Genomic DNA, 15,037 nt, shown 5'->3' with positions numbered 1-15,037 from the left:
AGGTTTGTTTCATTGCATTCTGCATTAAACTACCTTTCCAATGATATATAACAAGATGGTATTATTCATACATACCAATTTTTTCACAATTTTGGCCTCTAGCATCAAGCTCAGCTTGCTGGAGCCCATGCTGGCCCGATGCAACTGCTCTCAGCATGAGGATGGTTGTTCAACCTCTCACCTAAACTGTGGGATGAGGGCTCCCTCTACTACTTGCTATTTCACATCTGTGATGCAGTAGTGGCAGCGAAGGAAAGGCTGGCCTTGCCTTGTGCAAGGCCTTTTATAGGCCTTGAGCTACTGCAAGACCTTCGTTCATTCATATAAGTTCCATTTTTAATAAATTCATTTATGTAAATTTATCAAAATTTTAAATGTAAATTAATTCTTTTTTTTCTCCAGCGCCTGACACAGTGTCAGAGAGATGATGTGGCCCTCCTGCCAAAATGTTTGGACACCCCTGCTCTAAACAAACCCCTGGGTTATCAATTCTTGCATTAACAAAACAAAACACAGCACACTACAACCATGCAGGATTTTGCATTCCTTCCCAGTTCAGAAGTATGTACTGGGTGTACACAGGCATGCAAAACTGGCCACGTGTCTACTCCTACACTGTGTGGAATTCACATAATGGCCCTCTGTCCAATTTCCATACCCCAATGTGGCCCTCATGCCAAAAAGTGTGTCTGCCCTGCCTTAATCCTTATAGGGTAAGAACTGCCTAGTGCTGAGATATTTCATATACACTGCTACATTCTGTGGAGTTTTACTTGAAAAGTGCATTTCCACATACCATTTGTGAAGTGTCCAGTGAAACAATCGTTCTTTTCTCATCAGCAGGACATTCAAGAGCATTAGAAACACTTGTTCCTCCTATAAAGAGGAAAAATACATTAAAAACCATTTCTGCCCAAAGTTGCATATACACAAAAGAGAACAAACATGTAAACCTATGGGCTGGGCAGAAATGGGTTGATTTGTTTGCTTTGATTCTAATCCCCCACATTTAAAAAGGGGAGACAGGATTTCTTTTTTAACTAAAGTATTACTTCATCTTGAGGGGACTCCAGTAACAGACTGTGGTGTGACAAAGGCAGTCTGCTGTTAAGAAAAGGCAAAATCCCACTGGGTATGCTCAAACCTTCAGGTGTTTCTAAGCAGCTTTTTGTATCTTATCCATTAAAAATGAAGTAGGGACTATTCTAAAGTAGCAATCTTTTACAGTTATTAAGTTGTTAAGTAGTTACATTTCTTACCACCAAACGGTATAATACAAACATTGTGCTTGCAGGCTATTTCCACAATTTTAACTACGTCATCATGGCATTCTATGGAAAAAAAAGAGAACAGAGAAAGAAAGATATATTTCAAAATTAAAAGGAGTGAAAAGAATTCTGCTCCAATGACTAGTTGCCCTGGACTGGAGAAGTGAATTGAGGCATCCTCTGGCCTCTGCCATCAACTAGATGACTCTCAGGGGCCCTGAGGTTGCACTTCCTGTCTCTCAGGAAGAACATCAACCCAGCATCATCAACCAGAAAAGGAGACACTTGCAGGAAATTTTTTCTTGTCCTTCCTGTCTGGGAAGAATTATGTTCAAACTACCAGTTGCTTGAGACCTGGAGGAGTGAGTGGAGGCATCGGAAAGAGAATAGGGGCTGTTGAGTTGTTTTTTCTGTTGTGAAAGTTAGCCACTTTGGGGGATTACTGTGACTGAGAAACAGCAGTATAAATACAAATAGATAATTCTCTTAAAATGCATTAAATAGCATTAGTAACATAATCCCCATTTTTATGTTTTTATATATTTAGTAAATATATTTTTATATATTCATACTGAGCAGCGGCTTGCCTTGAAAGAAGGCTCCAACAGATCCAGCTGCCTTTTTGCTAGAGGCTAATAGGAATTCACTGGTAAGTGAAAAAATGGAATTCTTACCTGTGAATATCCTGTTCTTGGAAGGGGTTCATTCTGTACTGTGTGGGATGCTCCTCCCTCTGCACGAGACAGGCCCGGACTGCTGATGCTGTCTCCTCCACCAGGGGGCGACCCGATCCCCAGTCTGGACTGAAGAGTAAGAACCAGGATTCCCCAAAACCGCCGCTGTGGTTTTCCACATGGCCTGCAGAGCACCCTGGAAGCCTACAGCGCCACCTGGTATAAGCCTCAGCTGAGATCAGCAAGGCTTGAAAATGATGCGGAAGAGAGGTAGGGAATCTGGACTCAGGGTGCCCTAACTACCACCCTCCAGCCAACGAGGAAGCCGCGGAGGGACTGCAGCCAGGGTAACTCACTCCGGAAGGAGGCGGGCAGAATGAACCCCTTCCTCTTTTAAGAACAGGATATTCACAGGTAAGAATTCCATTTTTCTCTGGAAGAGGAAGGGGTTAATTCTGCACTGTGTGGGATATGCCAAAGCTACATATTGCCTGGGTGGGCCTGGTGAGATTGCCCCCTACCACTGCAAAACCTTTTGAAGGACCCTCCTACCAAAGGCAGCTTCAGCTGAGGCAGCCAGGTCGATTTTATAGTGCCTGGTGATGGTATTTGGAGAGGCCCAAGTGGCTGCCTTACAGATGTCCTCGAGAGAGGCCACCCCTTCAAACACTGCGGAAGTTGCCGCCCCCCTAGTGGAGTGCGCTGTGATACCCTTGGGAGGTTCTACCCCTAGTGCTCCATAAGCCTCCACAATGGCCCCCTTTAGCCACTTTGCCAGGGAGGCCACTGAGGCCTTCTTGCCTCGGGACAAGCCAGCAAAGGTGACAAACAGGGCGTTGGTTTTCCTGATGCTCTTGGAACACTCTGTATAGTAACGCAGAGACCTGCGTGCGTTGTGGGTATGCCACTCTTTTTCCCTCCTATGGACTGGCTGCGGGCAGAAGGAGGGCAACACGATGTCCTGTGACCGATGGACAAGGGAATTCACTTTAGGGAGGAAGGATGGGTCTGGGCGCAGAACCACCTTGTTCCGGTGGAAGACACAAAGACTATCATTAACCGAGAGGGCCCCTATCTCTGACACCCTCCTGGCCGAGATAATTGTGACCAGGAAGAGTGTCTTAAGGGTGACTTCCTTCAAGGGGGCCGTAGCCATGGGCTCAAAGGGAGCCTTCATCATGGCAGAGAGGACCATTCCCAGGTCCCAGGTAGGAAACCTATGAACTGTTGGGGGGTTCATAAGAGCTACACCCCTAAGGAAGCACCTGACATGTGGGTGCGCAGAAATGCTGCGCTTACTTCCTGCCCCCAAAATGCTGTTCAGAGTTGCTACCTGCCGTTTGAGGGTGCAGGTGCTGAGGCCCTTATCAAGACCCTCCTGCAGGAACTCTAAGATATGTTTAGTCCTGGGCCTGGTGGCACTGACACCTTTAGCATTGGTCCAATGCACAAACTGCCTCCAGGTATACCCATACACCTTGTTGGTTGATTTTCTTCTGGAGGCCAGGAGGGTGTTCAGAACCTTGTCTGGGTAACTGCACTGGGACAGCGACGCCCGTTCAACAGCCAGGTTGTTAGCCAGAACATCTGTGGCTTGGGTGCAGGAGCGGCCCTTGCATGCAACAGATCTGTGCATGCTGGTAGTGGCCACCCTGGCGCTTCCACCAACTGTACTATCCCCGAGAACCAAGGCCTGCGTGGCCAGTGTGGTGCCACTGGGAGAACTTCCGCTCCCAGTTTCCTGACCCTGCAGAGGACCAGCGGGAGAAGAGACAGGGGTGGGAAGGCATACAGCAACCCTTGCGGCCAGGGGCACCTTAGGGCATCTACATCCTCGGCCCCTGGGGTGCTTGACCTTGCGAAGAACCTGGCTACTTGAGCGTTCTGACCGCTTGCAAACAGGTCCAGGATCAGGTGGCCAAACCTTGCAGCTATCATGGCGAACACCTCTGGGTGAAGGCGCCACTCGATCTCGCTGACTGACTGTCGGTTGAGCCAATCTGCTGTGATGTTTTTCGATCCTGCTAGATGTTCTGCCCGCAAGGAGGCTAGGTTGCTCTCCGCCCATTGAAAGAGTTTGGAGGCCTCCTGCATCAGCCGTGCAGACCTGGTGCCTCCCTGCCTGTTTACATAGGCCTTTGCGGTCGTGTTGTCTGTTCTTACAAACATGTGGGTCCCTTGAATCTTGCTGTGGATCTGCCTTAATCCCAGTTGGATGGCCCGCAGTTCCAACCAGTTGATGCTGTGTTGGGACTCCCTCGGTTCCCAAAGCCCCTGTGCAAATTCATCCTCCAGGTGTGCTCCCCACCCCAAGAGACTGGCATCCGTGGTCAACACAATCCCGGATGGGATCTCCAGGCTGACCCCCCGTGATAGCCTCCCTGGGGCCTGCCACCACTTCAGGCAATCCCTTAACTGCTGTGTTACGGGGATGGGGCGATGCTGTCTCCTCTCCACTAGATGCAGGAGGGGGAGAGAATCAACTGGAGGGGACAGGCATGAAACCGGGACCAAGCCACCACTTCCTGACAAGACACCATGAGTCCCTGTAGAGTGGCAAGTTGCATAATATCCACCTCCTTTTTCCCCATGATGGCTTTCAGCAGAGTCTCCAAGGATCTCTGCCTCTCCTCAGAGAGTGAAATGCGGAAGGCTGATGTGTCGACCCACAGCCCCAGGTGCTCTAATTGCTGTTGAGAGACCACTGAACTCTTTTTCTCGTTGATCATGAATCCATGCCTGTGGAGGACAGTCCATGGTGACCTGTAGGCCCCTCAGCGCCTGGACTTTGGTCTGCCATTTCACCAGGACATCGTCCAGGTAAGGAAAAAGTGCAATCCCCTGCTGTCTGAGGTGGGCCACCAGGACCACCAGGACCTTGGTGAAGACCCTTGGCGCTGCCCAAAAGGCATCGATTTGTACTGAAAATGATTCTGCCCATAGCAGAACCTGAGGGACTGGCGGTGTGACTGCCAGATAGGAAGATGCAGATAAGCTTCGGATAAATCTACAGAAGAGAAGAAACTTCTCTCTTCCAGCGCTGCTATGATTTAGCGCCAAGTTTCCATTTTGAACTTTCTCTTCTTCAGGAAACCGTTCAGCCACTTCAGATCCAAAATGGCCCTCATTTCCCCATTTCTCTTCGGCACTAGGAATACCACCAAATCCCCCCCCCCTCGATCCCTCTGGGTTGCAGGCACTCTCTCTATTGCCCTGATGCACAGCATGTGTTGGATGGCATCCAGCTTCTGCTGGTGTTTCAAGTGGTCCCTGGACACCAGGACCCACCAGAAACGCTCTCGGGGGGGACGGGATAGAGGAACTCCAATGCGTAGCCTTGGGAAACCACCTGAAGGACCCAGACGTCTGAGGTGGTAGCCTGCCAGGAGTCTGCGAAGTCAAGGAGGTGCCACCCTAAAGGACAGGGGATGTCTCCGAGGTTGACGTCATGCCCCCCGGTGGTCCTTGGAGTGCTTAGGGGTTTGTCCTGAGCCAGGGCCACTCTGGGGCCTACTTCTGGGGAAGAGGAGGGATTAGGCCCACTTTGCCCTGGACTTGGGCATGTCCTGTGATCTAAAATTGGACCTGAAGGAGCGAAAATTTCTTATCCATGGGAAGCTCTGAAGGAGAATCCTGGTTCTTGCTCTTCAGTCCAGACTGGGGATCGGGACGCCCCCTGGTGGAGGAGACAACGTCAGCAGTCCAGCCCTGTCTCATGCAGAGGGAGGGGCATCCCACACAGTACAGAATTAACCCCTTCCTCTTCCAGAGAATATTTATCTTGCTGTTCCTGGATGGGAGTTTCAAAAACTAAGACTTCAGGATTTTTTTTTTGGGGGGGGGGAATAGTTTGTGTTCTCTCATTTTATGTTCTCCTGAAACAGCCTAGACAGAAATAGAAAACACCAGACTCTTGTTTTTACAAAAATCTTGGGAAGAGGAAGTGGGGTGGGGGGCTTCTCTCCTTTAGCAGGACTGAGCATTTTTGCTTCATCTACATGTGCCGAAATAGTTTGTTTTCACCTGAGCCCCAGCATGATTTGAACACCAAAACACATTACTCTTCTGCCTGTGCTAGTACAACATTCTCTCATTTACTGTTGCACTGTCTCAGCCAGCATCAGAACAACTACTTCCAGGATGTGGGAGTAGACGTAGAGTTCTTTTTCTCCTTTTCACCCTTATACTTCCAGGCAATCTTAGTTTCTCTCCCAGCAAACCATTTATTGTAGAATATTAATATTAAGATAAAGTGTAGTTCTAGTTTCTAAGAAGAATTATTTCATGAAAGATATGGTTTAAAAGTTACTGATTCAGGGCTTTTATTTTACCTTCACAAGAAACTGATGATTTGTGAATACTGAAACAGGCTTCAAACCTTGCCAAAACCAGTTGGTTACTAGAGGGTTGTATACTAATGGCTGCTTCTGCTCACAGAAGCTCCATTTGTGCAAAGTGGGGAGGGATGATTATCTCTAATTTTAGCTCCCCCAAATTTGTTCCCAAGTATCCCCCACCCCTCAGAAGAAGTTATTTGGGGTACAAGAGCTGCAAAAAAAGGAGATAGGAGAAAATCATACCTCACTGCCTTTCACAAATGAAGTTTCTTCTGCAAATGAAAGAAGCACCTTATGATGTAACCCAATGTGTATAAAGACGTGTCCCGGTATCTGCGGGGGTTCTGTTCTGGAACTCCTTGAAGTTAAATGAAACTGTGGATAGCAATGAGAGCCCTCCAGAGGGTCTTCTGAGGCTGCACTCATCCGTCCAGAAAACCAGAAGTAATGTTTTAATGCTTCCCCAGCCTTCTTAATGCCTTTTAAAGGCATAAAATCCTCTTAAATGCCTTTTAAAGCCACTTTATATGCAACTTTCCAAAAAACCGAAAGCAGTATTTTTTGGCGTCTAACAGTCAACCTGAGACTAGCAGAGGCTGCTGGTGGATGTGTGTGGCCTCTGTTGGGCTCAGAAGACCCTCTGGAGACGAGGGGAGCAGAGCTCCCCTCACTTCTGGAAGGGGTGTGCATTGGGGCACAAGGGGAGGGTTGCAGACTCAGTCTGCAGTCAACTGAAACTGCAGATATGGGATCTGCAGATATGTGGGCTCCCTGTATTGCATTTCCTAGCACTGGGCAATTTCTTTCACTTCATAAGAATCTGAGGGAAGTGGGGTCAAAGACTGTGCCTTACAAAAGCCTCCTCACAATACTGCAGTTCATGCTTAGACAATTTCCAAACCATGCTCCTGGACCAAATACTGAAAGGGGTTCTATATTCAGCAACACCTGCAAGTGTCACTGAAAAAATAAGTTCAATTTTTCCAGAATTTCTAGTTTTGTTACACCACAATTCAGGAAAACGCACGCGCACACACCCTTGAGGGGTGAGAATATTCTGAAGAACTTACCTGGCCAAACCACTACATCGGGAACTCGTTTAAACATCCCTTCCCTGACCATAAATATTTCACTTAGGCAATGACCTGAAGCACAAGAAAAAGAAGTCTTACAAACGAATTCATACATTTTTTTAAAAGTTAAAGTGTGCAGTTGTATTTCTCAATTTTAGCTTACCATGAGATCTAAATACTCTAATTTCTGCATCTTGGGAGTACGATATTTTAGCTGTCTGGAGGTCCTGGAGAAACTCTTCATTTGCAATGGCAGGAGGTACATCATTAACGTTTAAGGATGCCTTCAATGGAAAGACAAATACCCCACAACATTCAGTGTACATGCTCAGAATAAACTCTCCCAGACACACACAGTGCTTTCAAGTACAGTAATACCTCCCATAATATTGCTTCCCTTGCACTGATTTATTACAGCACTCTTTGTTCCCATACGATTGGCAGGTATTCTAGCCAAAGAAACAAAATATTTTGGGCCGATCAGTTCCCGTTATCTGCCTATTAGATCAACAATGAGTTATATAGCACTGTTTTGTGCAGGATCTCAGAACAGACAGATCCTCCATTTTATGAAAGGTACAGTTGTACACAATACAAAGAACAAAACCCAGCTCATGCCAGCAGTGTACATCTTGTAGTTCCAATTCATTATTTGGCCCTCTCAACTAAGCCAGAATTTTAAGGCGTAACTACATGCGATGTGGTAACGCCTTGCGTTAAGGCATAACTACAAGCGATGACAGTTACAGGCTTTAGTTTACTCATGTGTAGCAACCATGTCAGATCAGAACTTAGACTGGGACTACAAGTGCAGATATGGAGTATTTAATTCTTTACTCCAGTGTTGTCTTCCCACTGCAAATTACCTCTACAAGGCAGCTAGCTAACCCTAAAACTATTATTCAGTTATTTCACTTTGAACAAATTTTGCTACTGCTCAAACTAAGCTATATATTACTACAATTGCAGGACACAATGTTCAGTCTTTTTACATATCACACATTTACAAATGCATGATGTCAGCCAAAATTCATGACAAACATTAAGATGATGAGTGTCCAACCTGCAACATGTCTTAGGTCTGGCAGTGGTCTAAGGAGGATCTATACACCTGGCTATGACACAGGGAGGTTTGCAGGCTACTATGCCTGCTCCATACTACAGTCCTCTGTTGCCCACTCCCCATTTTTGAAGTCCCAAGCCAAGCTGCCCCAAGAACAGAAGCGTGCATGAAGAGCACATTAGAACTGCACACATTCACTTTGGACTTGACTTGTGGCATATTTGCCCAAAAGGTTGACCTCTACTGGTTTCAATTATTATTTCTTTTCAGCTGACTAACTTGACCTGTTCTAACTACCCTAAGTCCCACACTCATTTCTGTTAGAATATTATGTCCAATTCTATTAATGACTAAAAGACACCAAGAAGAGTGTACTGGCGTCACTGGGAAAGGTAGTAAGAAAGCACCGTAATAGATAGGGGATTGGACAAGTTTCTGGAGGAAAAATCCATTATGGGGTACAAGCCATGATGTGTATGCGCAACCTCCTGATTTTAGAAATGGGCTATGTCAGAATGCCAGATGCAAGGGAGGGCACCAGGATGAGGTCTCTTGTTATCTGGTGTGCTCCCTGGGGCATTTGGTGGGCCGCTGTGAGATACAGGAAGCTGGACTAGATGGGCCTATGGCCTGATCCAGTGGGGCTGTTCTTATGTTCTTATGTTCTTATAAGACCAAAAGTACTTTATTTTTCAAAAACACAGATCACCGTATATACTCGCCCATAAGTCGAAGAATTTATGCCTAAAAATTGAGCTTGAAAATCTGGGTCAAATTTATAAAGATCAATACAGTGAATAAAGCAGCTTAGCAACTGTCTGGTGAAGTGGGGGTGACACTGGGCTGAGAAGCAGGACACAAGGGTGGAGGAAAAAGAATTTTTACTAGTACTTACGGTATTCAGAGGCAGAAATTTTAGCTTCTTCTCCAGACAGGAAGAGAAGTGAAAGCGCTTATGGGAATTGTAGTCTGTATGACAGCTGCTGCTATGAAAGTTCAGTGCTGTACTCCTCACAAAGTCTCCTCGCAACTCCCATATGCACCTTCATCTCCTTTCCAGTTTGGAGAAGAAAGTAAAATGCCTCCTTTTTTTTTCCTTTTTGCTGCTGCTTCAGAACTGTTCCTGGCAAGTCATTTTCAAACAATTTCACAGTTCACTAAGTTTAGGGATCTGGTTTTTAAAACACCAGGATGGAATCCTCATTTCCACCTGAAACAAACTCCCAGGCTACAATTCCGTGCACCATTACTTAAAAATAACACCCATAGAAAGAAATGGATCTACTTCTGAGCAAATAGGGTTGCAAATATGTGTAGCTGCTCTTTCAAATGCTCATTCCTTGAGCTTGTCTTTCTCTGTGAACTGAACTGCATACTACCAGTTATGTGTTTTATGTTGCATGTTACATGTTGAGCCTCTGCTTAACATACTAGGCACCTTAAAGAAGCATTTGATTAATGGTTCTACTGGTATGTTGTTTACAGGCATTTACTCTAATAGTGTTTACAAAAAGGTTGTAAAGACCAGAATTTAAAAAGTTAAGGAATAAAATAGGATTTTTTAACTAAATTTTAATATATTAAGAATTGTGCAGTTCTTAGGTAACAATTACTGGCAGGTTATTTTTCAGGATCTGGCCTTGAGTTAAATCAGACAAAACTATATTCAGACACCCCCCTAAGTTTAACCCCTGACTTATCCAAGGGTCATAGAAAAATTCCATGATTTTGGCTCGAGCCTGGCCTCGGCTTATCTGTGAGATCAACTTATAGGCGGGTGTCTTTGGTGATAGGTGCTGCGGATTTAGGGAAGGCTAGAAATTAGCAGGGCTGGAAAAAACATCAACTAGAGACCTAGGATAGGAACTACCCAACTTGTGCTAGATCAGGGGTGTCCAAATTTTTTGTCAGGAGGGCCACATCATCTCTCTGACACTGTGTTGGGGGCTGGGGGAAACTTACATTTCAATTTGAATAAATTTACATAAATGAATATATTAAAGACGGAATTTATATGAATGAATGGATTTTACTGAGCTTATTTATAATACACATGAGACGCAGAAAAGGGGTGCGTGTTAAAATAACTGACACACCTAACATACCTCTTCCCAGGGAAAAGCACAAAACAAACTTAAGAGGAGCAGGCATGGGCTTCCTCCCCCCTCCATGCAGGAGCATGTTTTTACTCTCTCTCCCTGCCCAAACAGCAGCAAAGGAACATAGTCAGCCAGCGAACTGGTGGGCACCTCCCCCCTCAGGGCAGGAGTTTGTTTCTCCTCCACACACAGACAGGAGCTCCCTGTCTCCCTCTCTGTCCCTCCCCCAGCCGGCATCAAGCACCAAACAAACTTGAAAGCAGCCAGAGAGCTGCATGTTTTTCCCCATTCTCAAACAGACCCCCATCTTCTTCCCTCTCTGCCAGCAATCCCAACAAGCAAAAGCAGCATGCTACCTCCCCATTCAAGCATCCCAAGAGTTCTCCCCTGCAGCGCCCACCACCGACACTGAGCACTCACAGCCCAATCAGAACCACACTTCCCTGGGAGTAAGCCCCACTGGCTCTGATGGGACTTATTGCTGAGTAGACATGCTCTCCAGTGGCATGCAAACATCCCATGAGTTCTTCCATGTAGCGCTGCCTCCAACCCCAAGCACACTCAAGCAGCACAACCAGATCCTCCCTCCCTCCCTCAGTGCCTTCTTCCCAACCCCCCCAAGCCAAACTCAAGCAGTACCCATGACTTCACACCCCCATCTGATGCCTGAACTCAGCTGCAGCGTCCCCAACCTAATGGGAGTGTTTGTCAATGGGCGGGGCTTCTGCAGAGCTCTCCTTTGAGAGCTCAGCAGGTCAGCCTGTGCCTTGCTGATGCCGCGAAGAGCAGCTGCGTTGGGCTAGCGAGGACTCCTGCAGATCTCCAGCAGGCCAGAGGCTGTTTGGAGACCAGGGACTCCCTGGGGGCCAGTCTGGGGGTCCCCAGGGGCTGCAAATGGCCCACGGGCCTGGGTTTGAGCAGCCCTGTGCTAGATGGACCAGTGGTCTGACAGAAGAATAACAGCTTCTTATATTTAATTCATCCATATACAAAGACAATTTTATAAATCACAGATGTTGACATTCCAAACAAGCTTCTTTCATTTATTCACTTACTCTAGGGGTAAGCTTGTGCTCCAGACTTCCTCCAAGATTTTTCTCTACCCATTCTTTCAAAAGGGGAAATACCATACCACCTAGCCGATATCTGAAACAAGAGTAGTTTAGTCAGTTCTTTCTGTCCTGTTATTACTTTCTGACCTGAGCTATATGGACAGTCAAGCTGTATGTAATTTGGAAGGTGGGACTGGGGAGAGAACTCAAGAAATTTCGATCAATCTAGTGGTTCCTAAACTGGTTATGACCCACCACCCTGGGAAGCCGCTGTCTGCCCCCTTAAGGGGCGTGGCAGAGGGAATGGCAGTGATGCAATCCCCAGAATCATGCCGGGAAGTTTTTCACTTGCCTTGGATAGAGCCAGCTTCCAGGAGGCGCGAGGAGCCCTGCTGACGCCTCCACAGGGCTCCTCAAGCCTCCAGTAAACTGAAAATCACAATCAGAAACCATTTCAGTTTTCGATTGCAAAAATGGAAGTGATTTCTGACATAATTTTCAGTTTACCAGAGGTTGGGGAGCCCTGCAAATGCATCTGAAAAGCTTCCTGCACCCCCTGGAAGCTAGCACTAGCTGAGGTAAGTGGAAACCCCCCCATCCCTGGCAGTGGTGTGATCCTGGGGAGCATGTCGCTGCCATATGTCCTGCTCCAGCAACTACTTACATGATTCCCAACTCCCTGGTAGCAGTTTGGGAACCACTGGTCTAGACTCATGTACCCCAAGTAAATTGCTGAAAATCTTAAAGCCAGAATTGTTACGTATGAAGAACAAGAGGAAAAGTCAGCATGGTTTCTGGAATGGGAGGTCCCCTTAACAAGCATTTAGAAATCTTTAATTCTCAAACTTTTAAAGAAGGATAATTATGCAGACTGATTAGACAAAGTACTTTACCATAGACTTTTAGAAACAGTTAATACAAGTTATAGACCATAGCTAATTGAAATCAATGAAAGAAAACACACAGCGAGTCACCCCAAAGTTCTGCATAAAGACTAGTGCTGGGCAGACTAGTGTAGAAATAAAATTCCTATTCAATTATTAACAGTATTTATATACCACTTTTCAACTAAAAGTTCACAAAGCGGTCTACAGAGAAAAATCAAATAACTAAATGGCTCCCTGTCCCAAAAGGGCTCACAATCTAAAAAGATGCAAATGAATACCAGCAGACAGCCACTAGAACAGACAGTGCTGGGGTGAGGTGGGCCAGTTACTCTCCCCCTGCTAAAAAAAGGAGCACCCACTTGAAAAAGTGCCTCTTACCCAATTAGCAGGGGTAAATCATTACTGGATCCATGGAAACAAGGGGGGAGGGGACAGACTGCACCAGCAGCCAAAGCACCCTGAAGTCCTCTCCCCCACTGACCATGAGTACCATGTTTGTCTGCAGTGATATATACTGTATCCCAGGAGATATCCTTCCAGTGATTAGATAGACTAGGCACCAAACCTAATGTATCATCCTCCTAGTGATTAGATACACAAGGCACTCTCCTAATCACAGAGAGGATCTTTACCTGGGCACAGAGTTTGCCGCTGAAGACATAAACAGGGCTTAATTGACCCAGTGATCTGTGAGACAGTTGTCTAGAAAAGTGACTATTCAAGATAGCAGATCACAAACTAAACTAAAGAGTGCTTAAAAGATCTCTCTAATCTGGGTGACCAAACACTACAACAGTTTGAATTGGTTCTCGTGTCTGAAATTACAACACTGTCTCAATATGCAAAATGGTGCAAACTGGGACCAAAAATATTCCCAACTTCAAAGACTGAGGCAGGCCAAGAATTGTAGCAACTACCCATGAAAAACTTGTGTCAGAACACTCACTGAAACCACCTGTTGCAGGTTGTCAAAGAGGAAAATTTAGTGTGGGGTATTATTATTAGGAGAGAAATAAAATATAAGAACATAAATCTACGGTACACCCACATTTAGAATACTGTGAATAATTTTGGATAACCACCTAAAAAGGATACCACAGAGCCAGAAATTGTGCAAGGAAGGACAAATACAGTGATCAGGCAATAGGAGTATTTTCCTTTCAGGAGAGATTAAAAGCCTTTTGGCTCATACAGGAGAGGTAGTTCCATCCCTGGGATTGGCATTATGCTGCAGGTCAGATTAAACCTCAGAGTTAACTTTCCAAGTCTGCAGGGGTCAAAAATTAAGACTCTAACAATACAAACTGCTAGGCACTCTTTTCTCCTGCAAAAGATCTTCTACACAGGGTACTTATACATAGTACAAGTGCCACCAACACCCACAAATTACTAAAATAGCTAGAAATAGTTTAAGTGCTCAACAGAACAACCCAAACAAAAACAGTGATCCTTCAGCACCAGTATCCATTCTTCACATTTACTATCATACAGCACCTTTTTCTACTTTGCTAAAAAAGAAAAACATATTACCTTTTTCCTGTGAATTCTCCTTGCCCCTTCTTATTGAATATGAATTTTGAGTCATTGTAGCCCCATCCATTCCACTTCAAAAGTTCTTGCCTTAAACAGAAAGGGAGATTTAAAAAAATTAATAAAAAAACTGATTGGTTAGTTAATTTTGATGACTGAGGTGCAGTGGCGTCACTAGGGTTTCGTCATCCGGTGCAGGATGCCAGCGCGTCATCCCCGTGCAGTGGGCGGGGCAACACCCCAGGTGGTGGGCATGGTGATGTACCATCACTCCGCCCCCACTGGTTTTTTGGCTGTTCTACCTTTCAATAGAACAAAGTTAGAACACATTCTGCATGAAATGACGTATTGATTGATACATAACATGATGGTATTATTCCTCCAAACTGTGATTCTAGTGATTTTAGTCACTAGTAGTGTCACCCCCCCCCCGAGCGTCAACTTACTAACACCTTATTGCAGCAGTTCTCAAACTTTTAGCACTGGGACCCACTTTTTAGAATGACAATCTGTCCAAGACCCACCAGAAGCGATGTCATGGTGGAAGTGATCTCATCAGGCAAATTAAAATAAATAAGTATAAATAAGTAAAACAAATAATTAAATAAGCAGAAGCCAGCCCTGTTCCACCAAATGAATTTCCTCTGTGGCCTGCCTGCAATAACACCCCCCCCCCCCAAACCAGTCAGGTTTTCAGCCCTACCCAGTGCCCAGTTCAATTTAAGAACTTCTGTTTAAACCAATCACTGTCAGGATCCACCTGGCTTTGCAAGTCTCAAAAAGGTTCACCTTATCCGCTGAAGCCTCTGTTTTGATCCTTTTTAGTGGGGGGATGGGAGGCTGCCTTCTGGAGCACTTGTTTAGCTGCAGGTGCATAGGATCAGGACCATTCTGGTAGCCTTGCACTCTCCTTCACCTGATCTTCCACACCAGCCAAGGCACGTTTGCTTACTTGCGAGTAAATGCGACCTTGAGGCTTAGTTTCGCTTTCCGTAGAGCTCAATACATTCATCTGCCTGGAGAGAGGGACTTCCTTCTCAGGTGTTTTTGGGGG

The 15,037-nt window shown here is 45.8% G+C and overlaps 1 protein-coding gene across 1 annotated transcript in view; it reads right to left on the bottom strand.

Moving 5' to 3' along the window:
• AGPS (alkylglycerone phosphate synthase) overlaps positions 1 to 15,037 on the bottom strand; it is a 70,160-nt gene that overhangs the window by 38,402 nt on the left and 16,721 nt on the right. Inside the window, exons 2-7 of the mRNA XM_066612320.1 lie at positions 13,984 to 14,073; positions 11,570 to 11,660; positions 7,516 to 7,636; positions 7,350 to 7,424; positions 1,260 to 1,331; positions 797 to 876 (exon numbers count right to left, since the gene is read on the bottom strand). Coding sequence (XP_066468417.1) covers positions 797 to 876; positions 1,260 to 1,331; positions 7,350 to 7,424; positions 7,516 to 7,636; positions 11,570 to 11,660; positions 13,984 to 14,073 — 529 coding nt within the window. The remainder of the gene's footprint in view (positions 1 to 796; positions 877 to 1,259; positions 1,332 to 7,349; positions 7,425 to 7,515; positions 7,637 to 11,569; positions 11,661 to 13,983; positions 14,074 to 15,037) is intronic.

Source organism: Tiliqua scincoides, chromosome 1 (assembly GCF_035046505.1).
Source record: "Tiliqua scincoides isolate rTilSci1 chromosome 1, rTilSci1.hap2, whole genome shotgun sequence".
Classification (NCBI taxonomy): Eukaryota; Metazoa; Chordata; class Lepidosauria; order Squamata; family Scincidae; genus Tiliqua; species Tiliqua scincoides.
The sequence above is the reverse complement of the archived record's forward strand: the minus strand, read 5'-3'. Positions and strand labels throughout refer to the sequence as shown.